This window comes from Mangifera indica, chromosome 12, assembly GCF_011075055.1.
Source record: "Mangifera indica cultivar Alphonso chromosome 12, CATAS_Mindica_2.1, whole genome shotgun sequence".
In the NCBI taxonomy this organism is placed as follows: Eukaryota; Viridiplantae; Streptophyta; class Magnoliopsida; order Sapindales; family Anacardiaceae; genus Mangifera; species Mangifera indica.
Window position 1 is genome coordinate 9,897,220 of NC_058148.1, and position 17,574 is coordinate 9,914,793.

The window sequence follows — 17,574 nt, forward strand, 5'->3', positions numbered from 1 at the left end:
CTGAAATACTATTAGACATCTCCATAGACATTTAGCATTGCAAAAAATTGTCCCAATACTTAAAATGACAACAAAAAATTTCGATGGCAAAGTTAAGATAACATGGCCTTGATCGAAATTCCTAGCTGGCCCTTGTCAAGGTATCATGGAAACAACCCGTAAATAAGCTTAGAATGAGAAAGAAACAAAATCGTGGGAAACCAACTGAGCACAACTAACGGAAACTGCAGAAACACTCGTGCTTGGATGATGAAGATTTATTTAAAGCAACAACTAAATAGTATAGAGGATTTCAAAGGTGCATGTCTCGAAACAAATATATATAGAAAGACAAGGACAAATATATTTATAAATAATCTAATAAAAAAATATATGAGACGAGATTCAAGAAACACCGTCATGCCAAGTTCTAAACTTTTCTAAACTTCCAGTCAGCTTGCAACTTTCCATAATGCCTTGTGGAAAACGCTGACTGCAACTTTCCATTATGCCTTGCGGAAGACGCTTTCCACACTCCCAACGGAATATAATGACTTCTGCAACCTTCCAAAATTCTTTGTGGAAATTTATTCGTGGAATCATCATTTCTTTACTACAAAATCATGACGAAGAGATACTACAGCCCACTTAAATTTGATTAAAATTACAAATCGATCAATTTCTAATGTATAGCAAAAAGAATTTTAGTAATTTGAAATATGAATTAAGGTATAAAACAATATTTTTAAACAAAGCTTCAATTGTTTGAAGGTTTTGCATAACCTTCATTTAGACAAGAGCAACGAAACGAGTGAAAATATAATCAAACAAACAACGATTTCCAATTTATGAGATTAATAAACAAACAGCTATTGAATCAGGTAAAAAAAAGATGAAACAAAGGCTTTTACACTATCCCGAAAGAAATTATTTAAAAGAAATAAATTGAATCCAAGAAAATGAGACAGTAAGTGTGAATGCACCATAAAATTCTCAGAGGTGAAGTTCCTGTCACTCTGGAGAAGAATAGTTGAAGTGGGTCTTTCAACTTCATATTTTCAAAGTTGGCTGTCGGTGAAAATTAACTGTATATATCAAGAAACAAAATTTTCTGCTACTCCAGAAGACACGGCAGTGGAAATCTGAGAGGAAGAAGGTAGGAGTAGCCCTATAAAGAAACATTAAGGCAAGCCCCAGAGCTTGCCTTCCCAGCTTTAGAGATTAGTAAAAAGATGCACAGTTCAGTTTACTTTCAATTCTTTCTTCTTTGCATCACTCTGATGCATGTTACAAGTTTAACAACATCTAGACAACTGGCTGAAAACGAAACGGATCTTGTTGCCTTGGAGAGCTTCAGGAAAAATATTATCCATGATCCTCAAGGGATCCTGAATTCCTGGAATGATTCTTATCATTTCTGTGAGTGGCAGGGCAATACATGCGGCCGCAAACATAGAAGAGTTACCGTGCTAGACCTAAATTCAAGAGGTTTAATTGGGTCTCTGACACCTTACATCGGCAACCTCAGCTTCCTGAGGGATATTGAAATGTATAACAACAGCCTCCAAGGTGAAATCCCTAAGGAGATCGGCCACCTTCGAAGGTTAGAGAATTTATTTCTGCAAAATAACTCACTGGTGGGTGAAATTCCTGCTAACTTGTCCCGTTGCTCTAAATTAACATCATTGCGTTTAGGTCATAACAATCTAGCAGGGAAAATTCCATCGGAGTTGGTCTCCTTGTACAATCTCAAAGTAGTAACTCTACACAAGAACAAGTTGACAGGCGGCATCCCAGCTTTTCTTGGGAACCTTTCCTCCCTGGAACTTATATCCATGGCTGGCAATGGATTGGGTGGAGTTATTCCAGATACAATGGGTCGACTTAAAAGCTTAACAAAGCTTGGACTCGGCGGAAACAACCTCCTCGGTACAGTCCCGCATTCCTTGTACAATCTCTCCTTCCTGGAAATTTTTTCTGTGTCTGAGAATCAACTTCATGGAAGTTTACCAACAAATTTAGGGCTTACTCTTCCCCAACTTCAATATTTTCAAATCTCAGAAAACTTATTTAGTGGATCCATACCAGTTTCTTTGTCCAATGCTTCAAAACTTCAGTTCATGCAACTGGCAGGTAACAATTTGTCTGGAAAACTGCTAGTTGATTTTGGACTCATGAAAGATCTTGGATGCTTGAGTGTTTTCCGGAATAATTTAGGAAGCGGCGAAGGTGATGATATGAGTTTTATCGATTCTTTGGTCAACTGCAGCAATTTGTGGGGTTTGCTTTTATCTGTAAACCAACTCAGAGGAGCATTACCCAATTCATTAGCTAATCTGTCTAAACTCGAAATGCTATACATTGAGACCAATCAATTGTATGGAAGCATCCCTTCAGGGATAGGAAATCTTGTTAACTTAGATATATTACATATGCACGGGAACCAATTTACAGGTACACTTCCCATAGAAATGGGTAACCTTCTCAAAGTAAGGGAAACGACTCTTTTCAACAACCAACTTTCTGGAAATATTCCTTCCTCTCTGGGAAACTTGACACAGCTTATTGAACTTGACATAAGTAACAAGAAGTTATCAGGAGTCATTCCTTCTAGTCTAGAAAATTTGAAAACCTTGATATTACTGGAACTTCAACAAAATAACCTCATTGGAGGCATACCAAAAGAGATTTTCGATATAACCTATATGTCAATTTCGCTAAATTTAGCCCAAAACCATTTGGTAGGTGTCATTCCTCCAAACATTGGTAATCTGAAAGTTTTATCAGCGTTTGATGTGTCACACAATAACTTGTCTGGCGAAATTCCAACTCAAATCAGTCTTTGTTCTAGCCTTGAATTCCTTAAAATGGAGGGCAATTTCTTTCATGGATCTATTCCTCCATCTTTGAGTTCTTTGAAAGGTGTTCGGTATATTGATCTTTCTTGTAATAATCTGTCTGGGAAAATTCCAAAATTCTTGGAGGTTCTTTCTCTTGAGAATCTAAATCTATCATTTAACAATTTTGAGGGGGAAGTACCAGCGAAGGGAGTTTTCTCCAATGCAAGTGCGATATCCATCTTTGGAAACAGTGATAAACTTTGCGGGGGCATAGCTGAACTTCATCTACCCAGATGCACCAATGATATCTCCAAGAAAGAACGGATCTCTCCTGTATCCAAAGCACTGATCTCAATTGCAGCTGCCATTTCAGGATTAGTCATGGTGTTGTTCTTAATCTTTTGTTTATGCAGGAAGGGAAGAGAAAATCAACAATCTGAATCTGAACCCAGGTTGGAAAAAGCACTGTTGAAAGTGTCTTATGAAATGCTACATAATGCAACCAATGGGTTTTCTTCCACAAACTTGATTGGTGTGGGTAGTTTTGGCTCTGTGTTTAAGGGCATCCTTGATAATGAAGACGACACTATTGTTACAATCAAAGTATTAAATCTTCAAAACCCAAGAGCTTCCAAAAGGTTCATGTCAGAGTGTAAAGCCTTGAGAAACATCCGTCACAGGAATCTTGTAAAAGTCATAACTTCTTGCTCAAGTATTGATTTTCGGGTAATGACTTCAAAGCTCTTGTCTTTGGGTACATGTCAAATGGGAGTCTGGAGAAGTTGTTGCATCCAGCTCTAGAAACGGAACAACAACAACCCGAAATTCAGAATCTCTCCCTTCTTCAGAGAATAAACATTGCAATCGATGTGGCCTCTGCAATAGATTACCTCCATCATCATTCCCATGAGCCAATCATCCATTGTGATCTAAAGCCGAGCAATATTCTTCTCGACGATGACATGACAGCTCATGTTGGGGATTTCGGGCTAGCAAGGTTTCTTACAAAATTCTCAAGTCATAATCAAAGTAGCTCAGTCGGAGTAAGAGGAACAATAGGCTATGCAGCCCCAGCTAACCACAAGATTTGTTAATTTTAACAAAAGTGAAAGATGATACACTTTGAAATATAATTCTTGTGAATTGCAGAGTATGGGCTTGGAAGTGAGGTGTTGACAAATGGGGATGTCTACAGTTATGGGATCTTGTTGTTAGAGATGGTAACAAGGAAGAAACCCACCGACCTTATGTTTGAAGGAGACTTCAACCTGCACAATTTTGCCAGAATGGCTTTGCCTGACCGGGTGATGGAGATTGTGGATCCTATTCTTCTAAATGATGAAGAGGGGGTATCTAGTACCAACCATAGGCGAAGGGAAACAAGCAACAACATAAAAAAGGAATGTCTGGTTTCTATGGTGAGGATTGGAGTGGCATGTTCAATGGAATCACCGCAAGATCGAATAAATATAACAGGTGTTGTAAACGAACTAAAATCAGCCATGAACAACCTTCTCAAGTTCAACAGGCAACAAGGTAAATAAGAGTGAAAACAGATTTCAAAACAAAAGCCTCTCTTTTTGATAATGATGTAAAATCTTCCACAACGTTGCTTCTGATTCTTTTTATTGATTACAGGTTTCTGAAGTTAATATCATCAGCAGATTCTTGTTTTGGACAAGGAAGAAGATGATAGGGCAATTAACTAGGAGTTTTCTGGGCTACGTATTTTATCTATTTGTTTCCATTTTAATGAAGCGTCGTTGTCAACTTTTTTAATTCTGAATTTTATTTTCTATATCTATTTGCTCTTGTATCTTTAAGAATGTATAATAGTTTAAATTTCTCATTGTTACGGTGGAATGGTTGGTTCAAGGTTGAAATTGAATCGAAATCTGGCTGGAGCTAAGATTTAGGTCATTTCTTTTTCATCGTTGGTTGGATGTTTCAGTTGATGTGTTTATATTCTTGAAATTGCGAAATCTGATTCGTTTATATCGAAATAATTACATGAATGGTTCAGATGCCCTGCATTTGTAATTGAATTTTATTTCATAAATTGTGAAGAAAAATTAAGAGGAGCTAAAAGGGGGAAAATGAACATGGCGCTTTGAGAAATGCAAATTATTATGACCTTACTGATGTTCTTATAGAGGAAGAGGTTAATTTCTCGTTTTCATGCCCTCTTTAGTCTTCATTTCAACTTCGAAATTGCCTAATGATTTATCTTCGTTTCTTTTGCTTGGTTTCAGCTCATCCCTGTTGTGTTCCATAAGTCAGCTAAGGGAGTGACAGTTGACCCCAGTGCTGAAAAAGACTGTGTCAGTTAACTGGATTTTGGTGGAAATTGATGTTCAATGACTTTACCATAATATATTTTGCTTTTGGTGGTTGTTCTCTGGTTGAAGAAGGTGCAAAGGTAGAGCTTCCATTTTGGGTTTCTCACGAGTTATGTTTGAGGCAAGCTGTATCAATAAATGTTCCAGTTTGTTTCAACCAAATGTAATTGCCATAATAGTTTCTAGTTTTATTCTTATTTTTTCATTAAAGAGAGTAATGCCAGGAAATTCATTGAAAACTGAATTGCAGGAAGGGTTTTTAAGTTGATTTTGCTTATTTTTTGATTGATGTGGAACTTGTATGGAAACTTTTTGGTACGAACTGGCCTCCGTTTATGAAAGAGCAATAGATTTCCTATTCCAATGCATTATTGTATATGATTTTCCCGTGTACACTATTTTTTGTTTTTGCTGCATACGTGGGTTACTCTTGTTTACTAGTCCAACCAGGACAAATTTCTTTATCAAAGTCTTCAACAATCTGTTATTGTTCTCACTGTGTTTCTTTGATCCCTCCCTCCCAACCCTTTTGCTTTTCTGGATGGCCTAAACCTTCTCAGGAATTAGGTGGTTTTAACCAAGTTCTACGATCATAATTTTTTCCTTGTCGTTTTGTTCAAACGAATGTATGAAGAATGGTGTATATATTTATGTGATGATGAACGTGAATCTGAAGATGTAAATATTTATTTACTTCTCTAGTCTTGTTTGTTTAAACTATTTAATTTAATACTAGAACAAGGTGGGAAATCCAAGTTGATGTTGCAAATGTGGATCTGAGATCTTAGTGTCCTTGCTTCTATGAATTTGGTTGTAAGATAACACCATTGTGAGTTTTTGCTCCTCACTAACTTTTTTACACGCATATTTGAATGCAGATAATCGGGTTTTCTTGGTTCTTCTGTTACTTATTTCAATAATGTGTTTGTTAACTTTTGGAATGGTGAATGACACAAAGAGAATGAAGGATAACAAAATAATGGAAGGAAAAAATAATTTTAATTTCCTTAATTCAAAAAACAAACTTACAGCAAACTTAAATACAAAAATAAGAAACATATTACTAAAATTAAGGTCCTAAAATCAAGCCAAGCCATAACTAAAATAGAAAGTTTATTTAATTCCTAAAAAATTGGATCAATATTTGAATTATTCAACAATAAAGGAAACAATTAAAGACAGTTTGAAAGATGACAGCTAGGATGCCATTCTAGCAGTCCTAAACACTGTTTTCAACAGTGTTCTCCCATTCTTCTTTCTGTTCCATTATAGTAAACTGATATCATTGTATTTGTTGTTTCAATTTGGAAAGAAAAGCAATGCCTTAAAAGATTTGATGTTATTACAAATTTTCCATGTTATGCTTCACTGCTTTTTCAGAACATAGTTTATCTGGTTATTATTCAATAAACTATCTAATCTAGCCTCTAGTTTTTTCCTAGTTTAAGCATCTTATTCAAACTATGAATCTTATTGAAGGAATAGAGGTAAACTTGCAATTTCATGTCTTGGGATGGAAGAAAGGATGAGGTCAGTCCCCTGTCTCAGTAGATAAATATGTATGTTAGAGATAGGATTGACTGGAATGTTAATGTTGAAAACAATAGAGTGAAATGAGAAATGAACTGGACCACCTTTTCATGTTTTTATCATCGTAAATGTTGGGAAGCTTATATCAAGTATGTGAGCCTTGTAATGCATTTGGTGGATACTTCTTTTGTTCCTCTCTCTTTAACATAATGATTATTCTCTGTTACATCAAATTCAGGAAGAGCACATTTAACATATATTAAGTTATGTAGGATGGATGGTATATACTTGTAAGAAGTTAACATCAAGAAATTCATCAGCAATTTTAGTTGCAAGCTATTGCTTTGAAATTTGAAGTTGGGCTAATCAATTTTCAAGTTCCCAACTTGAAATTCTCTGAGCTCTTAATTACTTAGCTCTTGTTTTCATGGATAGGGTCTGTGATCGAACAATTAGAAAGATGCTCTTGTCTACATTTCAGATGAGGTATAAGGAGATCTTAACCAAGGCACACACTGTAGTGTATGCAGTGGCTTCCAAATTCTTGTCAGTTTTAACAAAAGAAGAAACTAACTGTGAGATTCCTTTTGCTACTGCTTATCTTCACGTCATAACATTTGTTTCGGCAGTGATGATAAAATGCTTCTGCCGATGCAGTGTATGAAGCTGCACAGAACTCCATGGCAGCCTTCAAGAAATGGCGGATAGGTTGCCCCCAGATTTCAATGGGCTTCAGTTCCTGGGAGGAAGAGGAAACCACTCTCTGAGTAGGTGCTTTCCTTAACCAGGTGAGTCTAATTTTTTAGTGTAAGTATGATGCAGGAGGTTTCATACATGAGTAATGTAACATAGTAAGTAGCACTTGAGAAAGATTTTAAGAATTTTACAGGTTTCTTTGACCTTTTCCAATGATAGTAGTGTCTATATTTTTCTGAAGTAATATAGAAGAAAAGCCTACTGCTGTTAGCCTGTTCTGTTTGTGATGGTTTAGTAATTTGTCAATGGCTAGGTATATTGGTATTTATTTATTAAAATTTTTGAAGCCCTTGTCTATGGCTTAATAGACACTACTACCTGTGAGATTTGGATACTGAGTGAAGAAGATCAAAAATCGAAAAATGAAACTAATCAAGAAAGAAAAGAACTTTGATAAATACAGCACAACAGTTGCTAAAAATACCTCAAAAATTCGTCATTAATGATCTTCACAGCTTTACAAAGCATTTATTCAACTAAAACAAACTAATAATAACAGATATTTTCATCTATACCGTTAAATCATAACGAACCTATCTTCAACTCACATCACCACCGTTGACAACTGACTAGATAACAGACCAACTCATAACTGTTCATCTTTGATCTTGCTTAAACAAACTTCAACAATTTAGTAAAGTCAAAGAGAGAGAAAAGAAAGAGTAGAAGAACAGAAAAGTAACCCAGCTGTATAGATATTTTTCCTGACTCAATGTACTTAGAAATTTCTTGAACGTGCCTCTCCTTTGTCAAAAACCGGTGCGTTTTACTTTAGGAATCTTATCTCAAACGCACCGTCTTGAACTCATCTTTTTGGACCATCAAGTATTTGGGCTGCTTTACTAAAGTCAATGTTGCTCTCCTCCATCATTAGGCCTCATATTTCAACGCTTTAACAAAACTTTTCCATGACACTACCTTCCCATGTAACTGGGGGTCTGGTTTATGTTGTTAAACGTCATTCAAAAGCAATACTGGATGATAAACTGAAAGAAACAAATTATTTCTTGAGATATCTTTAGAAAAATACACAGAATTTTGAAATCTTTTAGTTTTGACTGTAGTATAATACTAGTATTCTTTGCTCCCGAAGTACGGGATTGGACATGAATTGGGTAGTTGGTTTGTGTAATTTTTACGCGTTATTTGGATTGTATCATTATATGAATTGCTCATATAAATTTGATTGAAAGAAGGTGACTACTCAGAGACTTATCACAGCCAAACACATTAACAGTTGTATTCAAAAACAAGAGCTAAACAAAATTTAAGAAGGAAAGATGGGCTAATCTTTCTATTAATGTACACAACTACAATTGTGGAAGATGATTGAGCCACTTAATAATGGGGTTAATTTCACCTAAACATCTTGATAAATTAAAAAGAAAAAAGTAATTTCCTCTTTATAATATTAACAAAACTCATTCAAAAAATAGAAAAAAAATTCTCTAGGGTTGAATAGTGATGGCCCCATCTCTTCTATCTAGGATAAGATACGAGTCAAATTAAATATAAACGTAAATTTAAAATTCAATTTAAATTTTAAAAAGTTACCATCCTCATTCATTGTTGACAAACTAGTTAAATATGAATAATAATACAAGGCATAATTTAACTGAGATTACACTTAGAATCATATGAAATACTGTGGATTAATATATTGATTTTTTCAAGTGAACTTAAGGGTTTAAGTGAATAGTTTCCAAGTTAATAAAAGAAATTAATTTATTTATATTTAAAGGGTACAAATGATACCCTTTAAATGCTATATAACTTCTCAATTTTAATAATAGGTAAGAAAATATCATTTCGAAACTTTTAGGGGATAAAATGTCAATGAGATAAATTTGGATTGGGAAATGTAGTTCTACTTTTATAATAGGTTTATTAAAGAGTTTATACTAATATAATCATTGAGTTTTACAAAAATACCCCATACATAAAAGTAATTTCATTGCACTACTTCTTTCTCTTACAATGTCTGATTCTTGCACTTGAAGAGAGTTTCAATCTACTGAAAAGGAAATTAAGAGATGTTTTAATTTTTTCATACTAAATTGTACAAATTTTATCCATATGTTAAAATTTTTATTTCTTTTGAGTTAGGTTTTTCGATTTTCATATTAAATTTGATGGATTTTAGTGTTGTATGGTGAGTGAAATTATAAATCTTGTTCGGGGAAAGCAAAATGCCCAACCTAATTTTAAACCGTTGAATACTAAACTTTCAATTTTGATTCTTATTCGTAACTTATATTGGGTAGATCCCAATTCAAATTTTATGAAAACAGTCATTTTCAATTATTATTTTAGTTTCACATTTTAAGATATCATAACAAGCCCAATTCGACCTTATTCAAGATGAGTAATATGTAAATAGACTTCTCTCGACAGACTAACCAAATTAAAAATTATATGCACAGTAAATTTGTAAGTTATGTCTACGTTTGAGGGGAAGGCATGTAGATTAGCCTGCTAATTTAAAAATGGCCAAAGGACTATTTCCCACCCAAGGTATGCTGTTGTTGAGGACTCAAATAAAGAAGAGTCCCACATCTAATAAACTTAAGTAAAATGAGTGGTATATAAGTGTTGTGGATTGGACCTTAACAAAAAGCCAATTGGTTTTGTGTAACATGGGTTTCAATCTACACACTTGTAAGCTCAATTTATATTTCCGACATGGTATCAGAGTGCGAGCCAAACGGCAGGGTTTAACAGCCTAAGTGTTCTTGGATACAAGTGACAATGCACCCAGCCAAAAAAATCGGTTGAGCCGAAAGGCAGGTCTAATAGCCTAGGTGTTTACACTTAAGCAGGGGTGTTGAGGACTCAAATAAAGAAGAGTCCCACATCTAATAAACTTAAGTAAAATGAGTGGTATATAAGTGTTGTGGATTGGACCTTAACAAAAAGCCAATTGGTTTTGTGTAACATGAGTTTCAATCTACACACTTGTAAGCTCAATTTATATTTCCGACAGCTGCATTCCCAAGTTTTCCCCCTTTAATTTTTATAATCCCAACTACCCACTTATGAACAGTTAAAATTAACAATAGTAAGAGAAAAATCATCATTTTATCTATAATATTAAAAATAAACTAAACTATAATCTCTTTTTGTCCCCCTGAACTTTAAAAACTAAAAGTTTCCCACAACCTAAGTTTTAAAAAATAAAAGTTTCCCCCTAGGGTTTCGTTTTGAGATCTCCAATGTTATCTCCAGTGCCATTACTGGCGACCTCTCCCTCCCAAAGCTTACTTTCCCTCCGACAGTCTCTTTTCTCTCATTTGGATGTCCGATCAGTGTCGGAGGATCCATGGAAAATGAAGCTTTTTATCTTCCTAGACAAAGACAAAGTTGTCGTCTTCATCTGGGAATAGGTTGTTTTCCCATAGGTCTTTTTTTATGGAAGACGATCGTCTTCCCAGATGAAGATGGCAGCTTCGTTTTTGTCTTCCCTAATGAAGTTCTTCATCTTCCACGACTCCTCCAATGCCCATCGGGCGTCCAAATGGGTGGAGAGAAACCATTGAAGGGAGAGGAAACTTCAAGAGGAAGAGGCCATCGATAATGGCGTTGGAGATCTCAAAATAAAACCTTAGGAGGAAACTGTCATTTTTTAAAACTTAGACTAGGGAAACCTTTTAGTTTTTAAAGTTTAAGGGGGCAAAAAGGAATAAAATTTTAAAATGTTAAAGTTTCGTTAATTTTAATTGTTTATGAGTGCGTATTTGGGATTATCAAAGTTAAAGAGGAGGAACTTGGGAATACAACATACCTTGAGTGGGAAATAGTCTTTTGGCCTTTAAAAAAGATCGAAGGACTAGTTTCCATCCAAATTTTAATACAAAGATAAATACATACTCATAAAATTTTAAAAACCCAAACACTTATTTATAAACTAACTACTGTTAAAATTTTCTATTAACACAAATGATAAAATTGTTATTTTGTCTATAATATTAAAAATATATAATTGTATTTCATTTTCCTTTTCGGGTTTTAAAAACTCATATTTCACCCTAACCCCAACTTTGAAAAACTATTTTTTTTCCAAATCCTTAGGGTTTTCTCTCCTCTTCAATGACAGTGATGATGGATGCCACTTTCTCCACTTTTAGCCCAATAGTTTCCCTCCTCAATAGACGATATCAACAGAGATAAAGAACTTTGTCTCCGTCAATGAAGACGAAGAACTTCGTCTCCATCGACGAAGATGAGAGATGGAGTTCTTCATCCCTATTGACATTGTCTATCAAGGTGAGAGACAATCGGACTAAATGTAAAGACGGTGGCAACCACTATCGCCCAAAAGGAGAGAAAACCCAAAAGATTTAGGGGAAAAAATACTTTTCAAAATTGAGATTATGAGGTAAAATGCGAGTCTTTAAAACGCGAAGGAGAAAATGAGATAGAATTATATATTTTTAATGTTATTGATAAAATAATGATTTTATTTTTAACTTTAACAAAAAGTTTTAACCACAGTTGATTCATAAGTAGATATTCGAGTTTTTAAAATCTATAGATATATATAGTCTTCGCATTAAAACTTGGGTAGGAACTAGTCCTTTGGCATTTAAAAAAAAATTAGGAAAATGAAAACAAATTTCAAGCCGATAACAATTGCATCTTACTATTTAGACTTATTTTGTTCCTTTTTTATATAAAAATTTCAAATAAATATTATTTTCAATTTATTTAATTATTGACGTAACCACTCCATCTCTCAACTCTCAGTCAAGTCAAGCTCATCAAATCTCTCTCTTAATTTTTCAAATAATTTTGCTTCATTTTATTTTAATATTTTATTAATTATGCTTCTTTTTCAAAATCTCGTAATAGTGGATCCTAAACATATTCAAAGCAACAACTAGCTTGTGCGGAGGATTTCAAGGCTGCACGTCTCCATGCAGAGTAACATAGAGGTATGAGTAATACTATATATATTTATATATATTATAAATTATAAATTATTTTATTTTTAATTTAAAATTATATAATTATATATATAAATATATAAATATTTAAAACAAATACATATAGTTTTTGATGGCAAAAATATTTACAAGAGAAAGCCAAGGACAAACATATTTATAAAAAATATCCCCCACAATTCTAATTTAAAAATGACATGAGACGACATTCAAGAAACAGCGTCAACATTACCGCGTCAAGCTCTAAACTTTTCAAAACTTTCGGCAACTTTCCACACTCCCAATGGAATACAATGACCTCTGCAAAGTTCTTTGTGGAAACTTACTCGTGGAATCATGATTTCTTTAGTAGAAAATCAAGATGAATGAGAGAGTAGGGTCCACTCAAATTTGACTAAAATAAGAAAATGATCAGTTTCTACTGTATACCAAAATTTAAGAATGAAAGATGGGCTAATCTTCATATTAATGTCCATGACTTACGTATGCAGCTGGTTGCTTGATGAATTCATAATGCATATGTTGGTTTGGGCTTAGTTTGAATCCATATTAATGAGTTCGAACTGGTTGAAGATACTCACACAATTTACTCACTGCCCGTGGAATTAGGACATTGAATATGCTTTGATGTCAACATAAAAGTGTGGGTGTTTTATGGGTTTTAATGACCACGGCTCTAATGGGATTATAATAGTGAATAGCTAATTACCCATTTTCTCACTTTATCATCTTTTAAGTTTAAAAAAAGTACTTTCTCCTTATCATTTTTTCCTTAATGATATCTGTTAATAACATGTTATAATAGATGAAAGAGTAATGTTATATGTATAAATAATATATACAACTTTGTACATAAAAAATGATATGCCATTATATGATTAAACAATTTTAAATTAGAGATAAAACAACTTTGTACATAATAACATATCATTATTTATACGTGAAGTTATACATATTATTTTTATAAATGGTGTTATTTTAGACGAAAATGCAAAAAATATTTACTAAAACTAAGCAATAATTTGACCCTCAAAATTTATTAAATATAGTTTATATTAAGTGTTGATTCTCATCTAGAACTAATCTATTTTGGGTAGACTTCAATTCAAATTTTTATGGAAACATTCAGTTATGATTTCAGTAGCCAACTAACACAATTTGACCCGATTTAAGATTAGTAATCTGTAAAAATTGCAAACCATGCCAGGCTCCAATGACTACTTGACTTTTCTATTTTTGTTTTTCTTCTAAAATTTTCATATATATATATATATATATATATTCTACCTCAATTTTATTTAATAATTCAAATAATCATTCAGCTCTTAACTCTCGTAATCTCTCAACCCTTGTTTAGGTCATACCACTTAATCTATCTATTGTCAGTTATATTTCTTTCCTTAATTTTATATAAAAATGGATTATAGATTAAATAAATTTAATTTTTTATTATTCTGATAATTTTAAAAAATTAATAATTTAATTATTTAAAAAAAACGCAGTCACAACCATTATTACTAAAAAAGAAGCAAAAATCAATAATATAAAAGTAGTTCAATCAAACTAAAAAAGTTATTAATGGTAAAATAACTACGTGTATTATACCAATATTGTAATTCTATTTTAACATATACAAGTTCAAATTGTACTAGACATTTCTATAAGTATACCAACAAATATCACAAAAAAATGACATAATACTTAAAACGACAATAACAAATTTTATTCACAAAGTCAAGATTGCACAGCCTTGACTAAAATTCCTAGCTTGCCCTTGTTGAGGTATCATGGAAACAATATGTAAATAAGAAATTGAGATAACTAGTTGCTATAAGCACATAAGCATTAGTATATTGGAATGTTTGATGATGCTTTTATTGGAGTTGAATGAGAGTCTTATATAGGCCTACAATGAGATAGAAACAAAAACAGGAGAAACCAACTTAGCACAACTTGTTCCCAATCTATATGATAAACCAAAAGTATACAGGATAAAACCAAAATCTATTATTTGCGAATATTAACACAAACCTCTCATTATTGTTCGTTGAATTTGCAACTGAAAACTATTAAAACATCGTAAAATGTTGTGTCTTCTAAGTGATTTGTAGTATATGCGTGGTTTCAAAAGCATTTACATAAACAACACTAACTCATAGTACAAAAGACAAATATAAACATAACATGAACATGTATGTAACAGAAAGACAAGGACAAATATATTTATAAAATAAATGTTCCATTGCAAATCTAATAAAAAATTACAAGAGACAGTAGATTGAAGAAACACCGTCGACATTTACTCTGTTAACTGTCAAGCTCTAAACTTTTCAAAAGTTCTAGTCAGTTTGCAGCTTTCCACTATAATGCCTTGTGGAAGGCGCTGAGTGCAACTTTCCACACTCCTAATGGAATAGAATGACTTCTGCAACCTTCCAAAATTCTTTGTGGAAATTTATTCGTGGAATCATCATTTCTTTACTAGAAATACAAGACGAAGAGAAACTAGAGCCCACTTAAATTTGACTAAAATTATAAATTGATCAATTTCTACTGTATAGCAAAAAGAATTTCAGTAATTTGAAATATGAATTTAGGTATAAAACAATATTTCTAAACAACGCTTCATTTGTTTGAAGCTTTTGCATAAACTTCATTTAGACAAAAGCAACAAAACGACTGAAAATATAATTTATCAACTTAAAGGAAAGATAAACAAAGAAACAGAACAAGATTTTATAAATAGTTATTGAATCGAGTTAAAAAAAGATGAAACAAAGGCTTCTACTCTATAATCCTGAAAGCAACTATTTAAAAGAAAGAAATTGAATCAAAGATAATGAGACAGTAAGTATCAATCCACATTGAAATTCAGAGGTGAAGGTCCTACCAGTCTGGAGAAGAACAGTTGAAGTGGGCATTTCAATTTTATATTTTCAAAGTTGGTTGTCGGTGAAAATTAACTATAGCAAGAAACCAAGATTTCTACTACTCCAGAAGACACGGCAGTAGTGGAAATCTGAGAGGAAGAAGGCAGGAGTAGCCCTATAAAGAATCATTAAGGCAAGCCCCAGAACATGCCTTCCCAGCTTTAGAGATGAGTAAAAAGATAAACAATTCAGCTTACAGTCAATTCTTTCTTCTTTGCATCACTCTGATGCATGTTACAAGTTTAACAACAACTAGAAAACTGGCTGAAAATGAGACGGATCTTGTTGCCTTGGAGAGCTTCAAGAAAAATATTATCCATGATCCTCAAGGGGTCCTGAATTCCTGGAATGATTCTCATCATTTCTGTGAGTGGGTGGGCATCGCTTGCGGCCGCAAACATAGAAGAGTCACCGTGCTAGACCTAAATTCAAGAGGTTTAATTGGGTCTCTGACGCCTTACATCGGCAACCTCAGCTTCCTGAGGGATATTAAAATGTGCAACAACAGCATCCATGGTGAAATCCCTAACGAAATGGGCCACCTGCGAAGGTTAGAATATTTACGTCTGAATAATAACTCCCTGGTGGGTGAAATTCCAGCCAACTTGTCGTGTTGCTCCAGGCTAACAGTCTTGCATTTAAGTCGTAACAATCTAGCAGGGAAAATTCCATCGGAGTTGGCCTCCTTGTACAATCTCAAAGACGTATTTCTACACGGGAACAAGTTGACAGGTGGCATCCCAGCTTTTCTTGGGAACCTTCCTCCCTGGAAGTTATATCCATTTGTTGCAATGGATTGGGAGGAGTTATTCCAGAATCATTGGGTCGACTTAAAAGTTTAACAAAGCTTGGACTCGGCGGAAACAACCTATTCGGCACAGTCCCGCCTTCCTTGTACAATCTTTCCTTCCTGGAAATTTTTTCTGTGTCTAACAGTCAACTTCATGGAAGTTTACCAACAAATTTAGGGCTTACTCTTCCCCAACTTCAATTTTTTCAAATCTCAGAAAACTTATTTAGTGGATCCATAGCAGTTTCTTTGTCCAATGCTACAAAACTTCAGTTCATTGAAACGCGTGATAACAATTTGTCTGGAAAACTGCTAGTTGATTTTGGACGCATGAAAGATCTTGGAATCTTGAATGTTGGCATCAATAATTTAGGAGGCGGTGAAGGTGATGATATGAGTTTTATCGATTCTTTGGTCAACTGCAGCAATTTGTGGGGTTTGATTTTATCTGAAAACCAACTCAGAGGAGAATTACCCAATTCATTAACTAATCTGTCTAAACTCGAAGAACTATACATTGGTACCAATCAATTGTATGGAAGCATCCCTCCAGGGGTAGGTAATCTTGTTAACTTAGATTTATTAGCAATGGAGAATAACCAATTTGCAGGTACACTTCCCAAAGAAATGGGTAACCTTCTTAAAGTAAGGGGAATGACTCTTTTCAACAACCAACTTTCCGGAAATATTCCTTCCTCTCTGGGAAACTTGACACTGCTTATTAAACTTCGTATAAGCAACAACAAGTTATCAGGAGTCATTCCTTCTAGTCTGGGAAATTTGAAACAGTTGATATTTCTGGAACTTCAACAAAATAACCTCAACGGAACCATACCAAAAGAGATCTTCAATATAACTTATCTGTCAATTTCGCTAAATTTAGCCCAAAACCATTTGGTAGGTACCATACCTCCAAACATCGGTAATTTGAAAGTTTTATCAGAGTTTGATGTGTCACACAATAACTTGTCTGGCGAAATTCTAACTGAAATCAATCTTTGTTCTAACCTTGAATTCCTTAAAATGGAGGACAATTATTTTCATGGATCTATTCCTCCATCTTTGAGTTCTTTGAAAGGTGTTCGAAATATTGATCTTTCTTATAATAATTTGTCTGGGAAAATTCCAAAATTCTTGGAGGTTCTTCCTCTCGAGAATCTAAATTTATCATTCAACAATTGTGAGGGGGAAGTACCAGTGAAGGGAGTTTTCTCCAATGCAAGTGCAATATCCGTCTTTGGAAACAGTGATAAACTTTGCGGGGCCATAGCTGAACTTCATCTACCCAGATGCACCAATGATCTCTCCAAGAAAGAACGGATCTCCCCTGTATCCAAAGCACTGATCTCAATTGCAGCTGCCATTTTAGGATTAGTCATGGTATTGTTCTTAATCTTTTGTTTGTGCTGGAAGAGAAGAGAAAATCAACAATCTGAATCTAAACCCAGGTTGGAAAAAGCACTGTTGAAA

The 17,574-nt window shown here is 33.9% G+C and overlaps 2 protein-coding genes and 1 pseudogene across 2 annotated transcripts; all 3 read left to right on the plus strand.

Annotated features, from left to right (window-relative positions):
* The first annotated feature begins 1,259 nt into the window (after positions 1-1,259).
* Positions 1,260-4,378, plus strand: LOC123192046 (receptor kinase-like protein Xa21). Its single transcript, XM_044604518.1, is given in 2 exon segments — positions 1,260-3,537; positions 3,540-4,378. Coding segments are annotated over 2 exon segments (2,652 nt in total). The 3' UTR covers positions 3,914-4,378.
* LOC123192047 lies at positions 4,037-7,701 on the plus strand (annotated as a pseudogene).
* A 7,780-nt stretch (positions 7,702-15,481) lies between these two features.
* LOC123192048 (receptor kinase-like protein Xa21) lies at positions 15,482-17,540 on the plus strand. Its single transcript, XM_044604519.1, has 3 exons — positions 15,482-15,864; positions 15,975-17,433; positions 17,523-17,540. Exons 1-3 carry the CDS (start codon positions 15,482-15,484, stop codon positions 17,538-17,540), a joined length of 1,860 nt encoding a protein of 619 aa, XP_044460454.1.
* Positions 17,541-17,574: the final 34 nt, after the last annotated feature.